The following is a 14,671-nucleotide window of genomic DNA, read 5'->3' as shown; positions in this document are numbered from 1 at the left end:
GTCATCACGTTGGGGCGTTGCACTGCCTTCACGCAGATCCTGCATGTCTCTGTCTCTGTCTCGGTCTCGGTCTCGTCTCCTCTCCTCACGCAGCCAGCCAGGAGGCGAGAGGCAAGGAAGCGTTGAAGGGGCAGGAATCTTTGGGATACACGAGCGAGGGAGACGCCAGTGCCGAGGGCGGTGTTGCGAGAGGGATTTCTCCCCAGGTTGCTGGGCCCAGAGGCTGCTTGTGACAGCCGAGAGGAAAGGGGCCTTTTCCAAAGGGGAGCAGCAGCTCCGTTGGGACGGCGGGGTGCGAGCACGCTGAGAACGCCTCAAATGATGCAAAGCGCCTCAAATGAGGCTCCGCGCCCCAAGCTGGAAAGGAGCTGCCACTTTCAAGTCATTCTCGGCTCGTGCCTGCACAGCCGTTAAGCGTGTTCGCTCAGCGTTCGCTCTGTGCGATTAAGTGCATTTTCACGCAACAGGGATGTCCACTTACACACAATTAAGTGTGTGCACAGAAACAGTGAAGCGCAATCACATGCAAGCCTGTTCTAGTTGTTAGCTGTGAGCTAGCTGAGAACAACTAAGACGAAGCAAAGGAGAGGCGCCGCAGCCGAAACCGGAAAGGAAGATTTTGCTCTGTTTCAGTCGTCCACAGCTCCTTCACAGGCAACAATTAAGGGTATTCCTGTTCCACTACCGGTGGGTGGGTTCGCGCTCAGTGATTAACAGGTGTTCAATCACAACTGCAGACACTCACACTCTCACAGGCAACAATTAAGGGTGTTCCTGTTCCACTACCCGTGGGTGGGTTCGCACTCAGTGATTAACGGGTGTTCAAGCACAACTGAAGCACAATCACACTCTCACAGGCAACAATTAAGGGTGTTCCTGTTCCACTACCAGTGGGTGGGTTTGCGCTCAGTGATTAACGGGGGTTCAATCACAACTGCAGATACTCACACTCTCACAGGCAACAATTAAGGGTGTTCCCGTTCAAATACCGGTGGGTGGGCTTACACTCAGTGATTAACGGGTGTTCAAGCACAACTGAAGCACAATCACAGTCTCACAGGCAACAATTAAGGGTGTTCCCGTTCAAATACCAGTGGGTGGGCTCACACTCAGTGATTAACGGGTGTTCAAGCACAACTGAAGCACAATCACAGCCTCACAGGCAACAATTAAGGGTGTTCCCGTTCAAATACCAGTGGTTGGGCTCACACTCAGTGATTAATGGGTGTTCAAGCACAACTGAAGCACAATCACACTCTCACAGGCAACAATTGAGGGTGTTTCTGTTCAAATACAACTGGGTGGGTTCACACTCAGTGATTAACGGGTGTTCAAGCACAACTGAAGCACAATCACAGTCTCACAGGCAACAATTAAGGGTGTTCCCCTTCAAATACCGGTGGGTGGGCTCACACTGAGTGATTAACGGGTGTTCAAGCACAACTGCAAACATTCACACTCTCACAGGCAACAATTAAGGGTGTTCCCGTTCAAATACCGGTGCGTGGGCTCACACTCAGTGATTAACGGGTGTTCAAGCACAACTGAAGCACAGTCACACTCTCACAGGCAACAGTTAAGGGTGTTCCTGTTCAAATACAACTGGGTGGGCTCACACTCAGTGATTAACAGTGTTCAAGCACAACTGAAGTACATTCCCACTCTGCCACTAAGCACGGTGGCACTGACCAGTGACCTTTGCCCGTGTCGTCCGTGGGGGAATCCGGTGTCGGGGGGGTTCGGGGCTCCTCCACCAGCGTGGGCAGACCCTCGGGGGAGGCATCCAAGGGACCGCTGGGGTCCTGGGGTCATTGCCATTCAGGGCCCGCTGTCGTCACCAAGGGGCCGTGAGGGTCCAGAGGGGTCTGTTATCACTCGGGGTGCTCCGCTGTCGTCCGGGGGGTCCTCCGCCGGGGAGGCGGGTGTCATCAGGCGGGGTTCCGGGCTCCGAGAGTCTCTCTGCCTCCGGGGGTTGGTCGATTGTCGGGGTCCCGACATCGTGGGGGGTGCGTCAGGGTTCGTCGCCGTCTCGGGTTCACTGGTCCCCCCTCCTGGGAGGGTCCTCCGAGATCCGTAGTCGGCGGTCCACCTTAGCTGGGGTCTCCTGACGTGCCTCAAACGTTCTTGCCAGTGGATCGGGGCGTCCTTGGGACCTGGGGGTGTTGACCCACGTTCCGTCCTCTGAGCCCTGGCGTTCGCCTAGTCCGACTGCAGGGGGACCCAAGGTCTTCGGCTACTAGCCCAAGCCGGGGTTTTCACGTTATCGGGTCCGGCGAACCGTGAGACCCTTCGGCTACTCACCTGAGCGGCACGGATGCTTGTGCAACCGGCGCTCGTTCGGACGTACTGGCGGCACCGCCTTCCCTAGCCCGTCATGACTGACGAGACCCCTTGCTGCAGCGGAGGAAGGAAAAGCAAGCTGCTACTCAGCTCGCTTTTTGCTGCAGTTATTCCGGCAGTCTGCCAGCCTGGGTTGGTGCTGGTCCTGGAGAAAGTGCAATAGCAGGCCAAGCGCGGGGGAAAAAAGAAGCGGTTCTCCGTGTTTTCAGCAATTAAACAGGGTGTCTTGCCCTTTTTTAAAGGAGCGACGTGTTGGAAGGAGCAGCGTGTCTGAAGTCCGCCTGCCCGCTGGACTGCCGAGGGCCCTGTGCAGCACAAGCCCCACCCCCCAAGCAGCTCCCTGGGAAACGGTGAGTTCTGCTTTTTGACACAGAGGTGCGCCGCTCCTGGAGGCGCTGCGATAGCAGGAGCTTCAGTTGTGGTTGAACGCCCTTAATCACCGAGTGGGAACCCCGCTAATTGTACCTGAACAGGAGCACTACAACACAGACACGCTGCTCCTTCAGAAGCCGCTTGCCCTGTTTCCCCTGAAGCTGCTGGCCTGGCCTGGCCTGGCCTGGCCTGGCCTGGCCTGGCCTGCTGCGCGAATGAGCCGAGACCGGTCCCAGTACGGCCAGACGTGGCCCATTTTAACACGCCTTCCAAAAGACAGAACTTGCCATCTCGTGCTGTGCAGGGCCCTCGGCAGTGCAGCATGCAGGCGTGCTTCAGACACGCTGCTCCTTTAAAAAAGGGCCAGACACCCCGTGGAAGACTGCCTGCGCCTGCGCCTGCTCCAGGGGAGCAACAAAAAGCCTGCGCTGGCAGGCAGTCTTTCAAACACCCTGAATTGTTGCCTGTGAAGGAGTTGAGGACAATTTAAATGGAGCCAAGCCTTTTTAATTCTGGGTGTGGAGCCTCTCAGTTGTTCACAGCTAGTTCACACCCAACCACGAGAACAATGCTTTTGCGTATGGCCACCAGCCACGAGGCGCCAGGCAAGCTGTTGTAGGGGGCAGTCTTGAATATGAGCCTTTGACCAGCAGACGGGGTTTGTGCGTCTCCCCTGCCCACGGGGGGCGCTCCTCCCACCGCACCGTCCATCTCCCCCTGCTCCAAGGCCACGCGACGACAAAATGATGCATGCGCTCACCACGTAGTTGGTGTGTAGCGCATCGTGCTCCAGAAGCCTCGTCTCGGTGTTGTGGCGGCCTCTGGCTCTTCCCAGGCCTTCCAGCTTTCAGTTCTGGCTCGCATCTGACCTCTGAGACATACTGTACCGTACCGTACCGTGCCGTACCGCCTGTGTTCAGTTTGGTTCGTTTTGCTTCATAACAGTGTGACGACAACATCCATGGCTTTCTGGCATCCTAAAGCCCACGATTTCTGCTGCGACAGAGGATTTCCGCTGTAACAGAGCTGTTCGCAGGGGGTCACCAAGCAGGCTGCCCCTGACAACCCCCCCCCTCAGCTGCACGCTGCTGACCGCGCTCTCCATGCAGGTGCAGGCAGAGGGACCGCTTTCCTCCGGGCAGCCAGCCACCCCGCCATCTTGAAGGCTTCAGGCGAGTAGTAGCCTGCCTGCCAGACTGCCGGGGGTCCGTGCCTGGCACCAGCCCCCTCCAGATGTCTCTGAAGAAGCGACGAGATCTACTTTTTGACAGCAGCAAGTTCTCCCCGAGGGGAGGTGTACCGCTCCTCGAGGCACTGTAATACCAGACCCATGCGTGGAGTGGATGGAGCAAGCTCCGAGTCCATCTCCCAGTTCCAAAAATCCATTTAATATAAAGTCCTCACATCGAGGACATATCAGATATTAAACTGATACGAACAGATTGACTTTTATTAGTAGATGGTAAGGATGGATCCAAAAAAAGATGACAAAGCCGATAGGGAAATACAGAACGCCCGGGCGAGGGACTAACAATAAAAAGGATGGGCGTGAGGTTGGGAACGCAACTAGGTTACATGCGATACAAAGTTAGCCAACTAAGCCCGGGGGTAAGGGGAGAGGGGAGTGGGGATGGGGAGGGAGGGGGGGGTTTTGCGACGCTGAGAGAGAAAGAGGATAGAAACACACATACCCGTGACAATGGTCCGCAATGGTGGGAGAAGTGGTCCGAAGATGAATTGTCTCAGTCTAGATATAGTCTATCGCGGGGGTCCTCTTCGGGTGGCGCTGGGTCGTCGTCCGTTGTTGATGAGTCCTCTTGAAGCGAAGGTCCGTCTGTTGCAGAGGGGGGCGGTTCAGGCGGTCCCCTCTGGGTCCGGTCCCCTCTGGGTCAGGTCGCCGGCGTAATTATTGCGGACGGCGTCCTTCAGGAACCTCTCCAGGAAGGTCCTCGTGCGGGGCGTCATGGTCACGGAGTCGGCGTGCGGGGCTGGCTGCAGGGAGACTGCCAGCTCCCTGCGTTCCTCGGTCCAGGTCCAGGTGCAGCCGATGCGCTTCCCGAGGCGGCGCGTGGTGTTGCGGGCTCGGCTCCACAGCGAGGCAAAGTCCCCACCGTCTCGGCTGAACTCGCCCTCCAGCGAGCCGCTGAGGAAGGTGGCCAGGTCACGTCCGGTGGGTTGCCTGCCGATCCTCTTGCGGGCGGTCTCCTCCAGGGCGCTGGCGGCGATGATACTTACCGTCGCGTCCGGGCAGGTCAGGAGGCGGAAGGCGTGGGTGACCACAGCGATGTCGCCGAGGTCTCCCATGTGGGGCACGGTGGCACCCCCCTGCCGGTAGGGGATGTGCAGGACCTCGTTGCTGGCCCTCAGCGGTAGGTGCAGCCACTTTTTGAGCAGCCGTCGGATCTCGGTGTCCGCCTTCTTGAGTGGGGTCTTGGGGACCGCCGAGCCTCTCAGGACGAACGCGTCGCGGGGGTTGAGGAAAGTGTTCACCGCATCGATCTTCTGCCAGAGGGCCAGCAGGGACGAGTCCAGTTTGTGTGCATCCTGTACGATGCCGTTGATGGTTTCCTCCGGCGTCTGCCTGGCCCGGTGGCCGGTGGGTGTCCCCAGGTGGCAGTAGGCCTCTCCGTCGCGCAGGTGCTGCATCGCCTGGCCCTGGATCGTGAGGGTGGAGTGCAGGACGCGGCTCTTCTGCTTCCCGTCGACGTGCAGGGAAGCGCACTTGGCGATGTTAAAACGCAGGCCCATCCATCTGGCCGCCTCTGACGTCACGTCCAGCATCTGCTGCAGCTGGGTGGCGTCGGGGGCGAGGAGCACGAGGTCGTCGGCGTAGGCCAGGACGCTCAGCTTCTCGCCGTAGAGGTCGAGCCCGCCGGGGCCGCCTGCCACGGCTCGAAGGAGCGGTTCCATGGCCAGGTTGAAGATGATGGGGCTGAGGGGGCAGCCCTGTCTCACTCCCGACCGGATGGGGATCTCCGCGGTTTCCCCGTCGGTGGCGCGGACGGTTGTGGTGCAGCCGTGGTAGAGCTCGCGCACCAGGTTGGTAACGCCGTCCGGCAGGCCCAGCTCGCGGAGGGTGTCGACGATGTGGCGGTGGGGCACGGACCCGAAGGCGTTGGAAATGTCCAGCCACGCCACCGCGCACTGCTTCCTGGTCCTCCGGGCGTTGTCCAGGGCCATCTGGAGGGTGAAATTGTGCTCGTAGCAGCCCTCCGTGGACATGAAGCCCTTCTGGCTTCGGCTGATGGCTCCGCCGGTCACTGCCCAGTCGGTGATTCGGCCCGCCAGGCAGCCGGCGTAGAGTTTCGCGACGGTGGAGCACAGGGTGATGGGTCTCCAGTTGCCCGGGTCGTTCGGGTCTCCCTTCTTGTGGATGAGGACCGTCATGGCCCTCTTCCAGGTGGCGGGCATGCGCCGGAACTCTCTGCACCTGTTGAAGAGAACAGAAAGAACAAGGCAGCCCGGGTCACGTTTTTTAAGGAGACTGTACCTGATCCCGTCCTTGCCGGGGGCGGTGTCCCTGGTCCTCTTCAGGCGGGCTTCCACCTCCTGCGGCGTGAAGGCATCCTCGAACCCCTCTGCCGGGGGCACGGGGGTCAGCGCTTCGACGGTCGCAGGGCGTGGGGTGGCGGCATCCATTGGAGGGTTGAAGACCCTGTTGAAATATCTGAAGAGAGCCTCCCGGGGGACCTGGCAGAAGGCCGAGGGTCCCTCCAGGATCTCTCTCACCGCCTTGGGACGGTTGGCCCGGTACAGTTTCTGCATCCAGGAGGCTGCCGCCGGGTCACAGCGCTGGTGCCTGTGTCGCCTCTGCGGTTGGGGCCTGTGATCTTGTTGCATCGCCGGTCTGTTGTTGTTTCCTCGGGGTTGGCCTGGCCGGGCGGCTGCCGAGAGCTCCTGTGTGAGCCAGGCCACCGAGGCCTCGAAAGCCTCGAAGGTGGTGGCCTGGGAGAGCTCCTCCAGCCAGAGGGTCTGCCATGGAGAGGGCATCCTCTGCTGTGGGGAGGGCTCCGCGCTGGGAGATTCCGGCACGCTCGGGGGCCGGAGGCCACCCGGCGGCTCGGGAATCCTCGGCGGGACGGGGGCCTCGGGTGGCCCCGGGGGTCCTGGTGGAGGACTGTCCTGTCGGGGCGTCGTGTTCGGTCGGGGGTCCCTGGGTGGAGTCCTGCACGGTGGCGTCGTCGGGACAGGTCTCTCTGTAGGGCAGTCCTTGGAGGTCTGGTCCAGTGGGGTTGTCGGTGGGGTGGCCGGTCAGGCGGGTCTCCGCGCCGCGGCTTGGGTGTGCCGGGCCGGGGCGGCGGACCTCACCAGCGTGCCGGGTCTCCTCTCTGCTCCGTGGCCTTGGCATACCTTTTGATGATTTTTGAGGAGCTTCAAGGCCTCGTATTCGGTGCCGCAGAGGGAGCAGTAAAAAGCTAGGCGCAGCTGGTGGAAGCGCCATAGGTGTTTGTTCATGTCGCCGTGCGACCTGTACTGTCTCGGTGGGTGGCAGGTCGGGCAGAACAGCTTGTTTGGAAGAGGGAAGGGGAGGAACGTGAGCGCCGTCACGTCTGCTCCTTCCCCTGGGTCGTTCGTGGGGGGGTCCGGTGTCGGGGGGGTTCGGGGCTCCTCCACCAGCGTGGGGAGACCCTCAGGGGGGGCATCCTCGGGGCCGCCGGGGTCCGTGGGTTGTCTCCCTTCAGGGCCTGCCGTCGTCACCGAGGCGCCGGAGGGGTCCGCTGTCGCTCGGGGCGCTCCGTCGTCCGGGGGGCGTCCTTGGGCTCCGGGGTCCTCCGCCGGGAGGCGGCTCTTGTCAGCCGGGGTTCCGGGCTTTGAGAGTCTCTCTGCCTCCGGGGGTCGATCGATGGTCGGGGGTCCGTCGCCGCCTGTCGGAGTCCCGACATCGTGGGGGGGTGCGTCGGGGTTCTTCGCCGGCTCGGGTTCGCTGGTCTACCCTCCTGGGAGGGTCCTCCGGGATCCGCGGTCGACGTTCCGCCCTAGCTGGGGTCTCCGTGCCTCGAGCGTTCTCGACAGTGGATCAGGGCGTCCTTGAGACCTGGGGGTGTTGCTCCACGTTCCGTCCTCCGAACCCTGGCGTTCGCCTACCGACCGAGGGGGACCCAAGGTCTTCGGCTACTAGCCCGAGCTGGCGTTTTCGCTTTATCGGGGTCTGGCGAACCGGAACACCCTTTGGCTACTAAACTGGGAAGCACGGTCGCTTGCGCAACCGGATACCCTTTCGGACGTACTGGTGGCACCGCCTTCTCTAGCCCGTCATGACTGACGAGAACCCTCGCTGCAGCAGGAGAAAGGAAAGCAAGCTGCTAGTCAGCTCACTTTTTGTTTCTACAGTTCCGGCAGTCTGCCGGACTGGGTTCGGCGCCGGTCCTGGAAATAGTGCAATACCAGGCCGGGCGCGGGGCGAAAATAAGTGTTTCTCCGTCTTTTTCAGCGATTAAACTGATAAGAACAGATTTTTTTTTTTTTTTTCAAAGTTATTTTTATTTACCTATGATTAGTTCAAAACCATTATTTCATTATTAAGAAAAATACTTTTTATAAAAATCTAAACTATTCAAAGAAGAAAGCAGCAATTAAAGAAAGTCTCTTTCTTTCCTTTCTTTTCACATTGGTTTCTTAAATGACGTGGAAGGAAAAGCACGCTTAGGAGATCCGGGCTCCTCTTCCTTGTCATGGAGACGTTTTCTCATTGTAGTTGGCACTTTTGATGCCTGGGAAGAATCCAGAGAGAACCCTATTTGCTTTTGTAGTTGTTTAAACGTATCCTTCACAGCCTCATCTTGAAGCCAGGGATGCCCTAAGGCTTCTTCTGTTGTAAGTCGTTTATTTGGGTCCACAACCAGCAGCTTCTTCACGAGGTCCAAAGCTGTATTAGACACATGCTTCCATTCCTTTGGAATAAATGTGTATTTTCCTTGAGTGATCTGCTCTTTCAGAGACAGTTTAGTATTTTGTTCATTGAAGGGAGGATATCCACATAAGCATACAAAAAGAATAACTCCTAAACTCCAACAGTCCACAGCACGGCTGTAGCCTTCAGTCCCAAGGGAATTTAGAACCTCAGGGGCAAGGTACGTGGGAGTGCCACACAATGTTTTCATAAGAGAGGTTTCTCCAAGAATCTTGGATTGTCCAAAATCTGTAATCTTTATAAGGCAATTTTCTTCAGAAGATGAAAGTAACACATTCTCTGGTTTGAGATCCCGGTGTATAATACCATTGTCATGAAGGTACTTTACAGCCAACAGCATCTGATAAAAATACAGCTTGCAGGTAGCTTCTTTCATCTTGATTGGTCTTGACACTGTGTCATATAATTCTCCTTCTTCCATCAATTCCAAAATAATGTAATAGTCTTCTGCTTCAAAGAAGTTTTTAATCTTGATTAAGCAGGGGTGATTTATTTTCTTCAAAATCTCTATTTCTGTATTCACATTGAACACTGGATCTGCCTCTCTCACAGCAGCTGTCATAAATCTCCGTTTATTGATTATCTTTACAGCAACTTTATTACACGTGGCCTTTTCAAACGCCAGTTTGACTTCACCACAGGCACCACTTCCGAAAGTTTTTGACATGATATATTTCTCTCTGAATTCTCTGGGGTACCCCGACTGATCATCCACCATAAGATCAGAAAATACAAACACTTTGTTACTCTGTACAGACAGTGCAATTTCAGAATTGTGGGTCAGCGGCAGCCTTTTCCCTCTTCCTATAAGCTCTTTATTTACAAAGGTCCCATTCACACTGTGATCTTCTATGTAGGCAACGCAGGAGTTTTGTGGTCCCGTTTCCTTGAAAATTAGGAAATGCTTCTTGCTGTAGTTCTGGTAGAAACCTGTCTTGGACAGCCCTATCCTAGAAAAGCTGTAGTCACAGCTTTTGTCTCTGCCAAACCAACACTCGTCATTCACACAGTCTGACATCGCTGCTCTCTCAAGGCGGTTACAAAGTCCAACGGCATGTGGACCCGCTCCCCTGTGGGCAGCTTGGCTTACACTGCGCTGTGCCCTGCGTAGTTGATGAAGCCTCCACCAATGGCCCAGAGGCGCCCCCACGGCCGCGGGGCCGGCTCCTCCGGCTCCTGGTCCTCGGGGATGGGGGGCAGCTCCTGCGTGGGCACCGTGTCCAGGGAGCTGAGCGTGCCCGAGCTGGAGGACGACTGGCTGCTGCCCTGCGAGCTGCTGGACGACGAGTCCGTCCCACCCTGCGAAGGCTGCGACTCGCCGCCCGCGACATCGCCGCTGCGAGCGGCGCGACCGGATAAGAACAGATTGACTTTTATTAGTAGATGGTAAGGACGGTAAATCCAAAAAAAGATGACAAAGCTGATAGGGAAATACAGAACGCCCGGGCGAGGGACTAACAATAAAAGGATGGGGGTGAGGTTGGGAACACAACTAGGTTACATATGATACAAAGTTAGCCAACTAAGCCTGGGGGTAAGGGGAGTGGGGATGGGGAGGGGGGGGGGGTGTTTCGCGACGCTGAGAGAAATAGAGGATAGAAACACACATACCCGTGAAAATGGTCCGCAATGGTGGAAGAAGTGGTCTGAAGATGAAGTGTCTCAGTCTAGATATAGTCTATCGCGGGGGTCCTCTTTGGGTGGCGCTGGGTCGTCGTCCGTCGTTGATGAGTCCTCTTGAAGCGAAGGTCCGTCTGTTGCAGAGGGGGGGCGGTTCAGGCGGTCCCCTCTGGGTCCGGTCCGGTGGCTGTTCTTCTGCTGGGGTCCGTGTACTGGCGGTGGCCCGTGATGTGCTCCACGTAAATGTCGCGGGACCACCGGATGGTGTCGGACACCATGAGGCAGCACATCAGCTTGGCGTAGCGGCGGGAGACGCGGCAGGCACGCAGGACGCTCTCGTTACTGGGGTCCCAGGCTCCGAGCGTTCCCACGATGAGCGCGTCGACCGTCACGTCGTAGCCGCGACCCCTCAAGGTGTCGGCCAGCGGGGCGTACTTCTCCCGCTTGCGAGCCCGGGCGTCGGTGAAGGCTTGGCGCCGGTTCTCGAACGCGATGGTGACGTCCACGATGATGATCTTCTTGGCCTCCTCGTTGGTGATCACGATGTTGGGGCGCATCTGGCTCTCGGAGCCTGGGACGGTGCGGTTGACGGAGACCTGCCCCGCGGCGGCCGGGATGGCCCTCACCAGCCGGTCCTGGACAGCGTTGCGGCGGAGCTGCCAGGCCCTGGCGTGCGGCTTGCAGCTGCACAGCACAGGGGGAGGGTCTCGGCCGCGTAGCCGCACCGTCGGCACCTCTTGTCCCGGTGGCCGAAGCGGACGGCCCCGTTGAGAGGCAGGCACTTGAGGCGGGCGCGGTGGAGGAAGCGCCAGTCCGTGAAGCTCCCGCTAGGCATGAAGTGGTTGCTGGCGTCCCACTTCGAGGTGACGTTGAAGACCTTGCCCTGGTCGGGTTTGGCCCTCAGGTCGCCGGCGTATTTGTTGCGGACGGCGTCCTTCAGGAACCTGTCCAGGAAGGTCCTCGTGCGGGGCGTCACGGTCACGGAGTCGGCGTGCGGGGCTGGCTGCAGGGAGACTGCCAGCTCCCGGAGCTCCTCGGTCCAAGTCCAGGCGCAGCCGATGCGCTTCCCGAGGCGGCGCGTGGTGTTGAGGGCTCGGCTCCACAGCGAGGCAAAGTCCCCGCCGTCTCGGCCGAACTCGCCCTCCAGCGAGCCGCTCAGGAAGGTGGCCAAGTCACGTCCGGTGGGTTGCCTGCCGATCCTCTTGCGGGCGGTCTCCTCCAGGGCGCTGGCGGCGATGATACTTACCGTCGCGTCCGGGCAGGTCAGGAGGCGGAAGGCGTGGGTGACCACGGCGATGTCGCCGAGGTCTCCCATGCGGGGCATGTTGGCACCCCCCTGCCGGTAGGGGATGTGCAGGACCTCGTTGCTGGCCCTCAGCGGGAGGTGCAGCCACTTTTTGAGCAGCCGTCGGATCTCGGTGTCCGCCTTCTTGAGTGGGGTCTTGCGGACCGCCGAGCCTCTCAGGACGAATGCGACGCGGGGGATGAGGAAAGTGTTCACCGCGTCGATCTGCCAGGGGGCCAGCAGGGACGAGTCCAGTTTGCGTGCGTCCTGCACGATGCTGTTGATGGTTTCCTCCGGCATCTGCCTGGCCCGGTGGCCGGTGGGCGTCCCCAGGTGGCAGTAGGCCTCTCAGTCACGCAGGTGCTGTATCGCCTGGCCCTGGATCGTGAGGGTGGAGTCCAGGACGCGGCTCTTCTGCTTCCCGTCAACGTTCAGGGAAGCGCACTTGGCGACGTTAAAATGCAGGCCCATCCACCTGGCCGCCTCGGACGTCACGTCCAGCATCTGCTGCAGCTGGGTGGCGTCGGGGGCGAGGAGCACAAGGTCGTCGGCGTAGGCCAGGACGCTCAGCTTCTCGCCGTAGAGGTCGAGCCCGCCGGGGCCGCCTGCCACGGCTCGAAGGAGCGGTTCCATGGCCAGGTTGAAGATGATGGGGCTGAGGGGGCAGCCCTGTCTCACTCCCGACCGGATGGGGATCTCTACGGTCTCCCCGTCGGTGGCGCGGACGGTTGTGGTGCAGCCGTGGTAGAGCTCGCGCACCAGGTTGGTAACGCCGTCCGGCAGGCCCAGCTCGCGGAGGGTGTCGAAGATGTGGCGGTGGGGCACGGACCCGAAGGCGTTGGAAATGTCCAGCCACGCCACCGCGCACTGCTTCCTGGTCCTCCGGGCGTTGTCCAGGGCCATCTGGAGGGTGAAATTGTGCTCGTAGCAGCCCTCCGTGGACATGAAGCCCTTCTGGCTTCGGCTGACGGCTCCGTCGGTCACCGCCCAGTCGGCGATGCGGCCCGCCAGGCAGCCGGCGTAGAGTTTCGCGACGGTGGAGCACAGGGCGATGGGTCTCCAGTTGCCCGGGTCGTTTGGGTCTCCCTTCTTGTGGATGAGGACCGTCATGGCCCTCTTCCAGGCGGCGGGCGTGCGCCGGAACTCTCTGCACCTGTTGAAGAGAACAGAAAGAACAAGGCAGCCCGGGTCACGTTTTTTAAGGAGACCGTACCTGATCCCGTCCTTGCCGGGGGCGGTGTCCCTGGTCCTCTTCAGGCGGGCTTCCACCTCCTGCGGCGTGAAGGTATCCTCGAACCCCTCTGCCGGGGGCACGGGGGTCAGCGCTTCGACGGTCGCAGGGCGTGGGGTGGCGGCATCCGTTGGAGGGTTGAAGACCCTGCTGAAATATCTGAAAAGAGCCTCCCGGGGGACCTGGCAGAAGGCCGAGGGTCCCTCCAGGATCTCTCTCACCGCCTTGGGACGGTTGGCCCGGTACAGCTTCTGGATCCGGGAGGCTGCCGCTGGGTCGTAGCGCTGGCGCCTGGGTCGCCTCTGCGGTTGGGGCCTGTGGTCTCGTCGCGTCGCCGGTCTGTTGTTGTTTCCTCGGGGTTGGCCGGGCCGGGCGGCCGCCGAGAGCTCCTGTGTGAACCGGGCCACCGAGGCCTCGAAAGCCTCGAAGGTGGTGGCCTGGGAGAGCTCCTCCAGCCAGAGGGTCTGCCATGGAGAGGGCATCCTCTGCTGTGGGGAGGGCTCCGCACCGGGAGATTCCGGCACGCTCGGGGGCCGGAGGGCACCCAGTGGCTCGGTTCCTCCCGGCGGCTCCGGAATCCTCGGCGGGGTGGGGGCCTCGGGTGGCCCCGGGGGTCCTGGTGGAGGGCTGTCTGGTCGGGGCGTCGCGTTCGGTCGGGGGTCCCTGGGCGGAGGCCTGCACGGTGGCGTCGTTGGGGCAGGTCTCTCCGTAGGGTGGTCCTCGGAGGTCTGGTCCGGTGGGGTTGTCGGTGGAGTGGCCGGTCTAGCGGGTCTCCGCGCCGCGGCCTGGGTGCGCCGGGCCGGGGCGGCGGACCTCACCAGCGTGCCGGGTCTCCTCTCTGCTCCGTGGCCTTGGCATACCTTCTGGTGGTTCTTGAGGAGCTTCAAGGCCTCGTATTCGGTGCCGCAGAGGGAGCAGTAAAAAGCTAGGCGCAGCTGGTGGAAGCGCCGTAGGTGTTTGTTCATGTCGCCGTGCGACCTGTACTGTCTCGGCGGGTGGCAGGTCGGGCAGAACAGCTTGTTTGGAAGAGGGAAGGGGAGAAACGTGAGCGCCGTCACGTCTGCTCCTTCCCCTGGGTCGTCCATGGGGGGATCCGGTGTCGGGGGGGTTCGGGGCTCCTCCACCAGCGTGGGGAGACCCTGGGGGGGGCATCCTCGGGGCCCCCGGGGTCCGGGGGTCGTCGCCATTCAGGGCCCGCCGTCGTCACTGAGGCGCCATGGGGGTCCGGAGGGCTCCGCTGTCGCTCGGGATGTTCCGTCGTTGTCCGGGGGGCGTCCTCGGGCTCCGGGGTCCTCCGCCGGGAGGCGGCTCTCATCAGCCGGGGTTCCGGGCTTTGAGAGTCTCTCTGCCTCTGGGGGTCAATCGATGGTCGGGGGTCCGCCGCCGCCTGTCGGGGTCCCGACATCGTGGGGGGGGTGCGTCGGGGTTCTTCGCCGGCTCGGGTTCGCTGGTCTACCCTCCTGGGAGGGTCCTCCGGGATCCGCAGTCGACGTTCCGCCCTAGCTGGGGTCTCCGTGCCTCGAGCGTTCTCGACAGTGGATCAGGGCGTCCTTGAGACCTGGGGGTGTTGCTCCACGTTCCGTCCTCCGAACCCTGGCGTTCGCCTACCGACCGAGGGGGACCCAAGGTCTTCGGCTACTAGCCCGAGCTGGAGTTTTCGCTTTATCGGGGTCCGGCGAGCCAGAACACCCTTTGGCTACTAACCTGGGAAGCACGGTCGCTTGCGCAACCGGATACCCTTTCGGACGTACTGGCGGCACCGCCTTCTCTAGCCCGTCATGACTGACGAGAACCCTCGCTGCAGCAGGAGAAAGGAAAGCAAGCTGCTAGCCAGCTCACTTTTTGTCTCTACAGTTCCGGCAGTCTGCCGGACTGGGTTGGCGCCGGTCCTAGAAATAGTGCAATACCAGGC

General features: G+C 60.4%; 1 protein-coding gene and 1 non-coding gene across 2 annotated transcripts; both read right to left on the bottom strand.

The window, feature by feature from the left end:
• Window positions 1-4,001: 4,001 nt before the first annotated feature.
• LOC132247870 (U2 spliceosomal RNA) lies at window positions 4,002-4,198 on the bottom strand. The gene has a single exon (XR_009459285.1). It is a non-coding gene; the product is annotated as a U2 spliceosomal RNA (small nuclear RNA).
• A 4,075-nt stretch (window positions 4,199-8,273) lies between these two features.
• Window positions 8,274-14,164, bottom strand: LOC132249479 (serine/threonine-protein kinase Chk2-like). The gene is given in 7 exon segments (XM_059724706.1): window positions 8,274-9,721; window positions 9,724-9,993; window positions 11,612-11,703; window positions 12,214-12,317; window positions 12,798-12,918; window positions 13,006-13,205; window positions 13,898-14,164. Coding segments are annotated over 7 exon segments (2,460 nt in total). The 3' UTR covers window positions 8,274-8,315.
• Between the last annotated feature and the right edge of the window lie 507 nt (window positions 14,165-14,671).

This window comes from Alligator mississippiensis, chromosome 1 (assembly GCF_030867095.1).
Source record: "Alligator mississippiensis isolate rAllMis1 chromosome 1, rAllMis1, whole genome shotgun sequence".
Lineage (NCBI taxonomy): Eukaryota > Metazoa > Chordata > Crocodylia > Alligatoridae > Alligator > Alligator mississippiensis.
The sequence above is the reverse complement of the archived record's forward strand: the minus strand, read 5'-3'. Positions and strand labels throughout refer to the sequence as shown.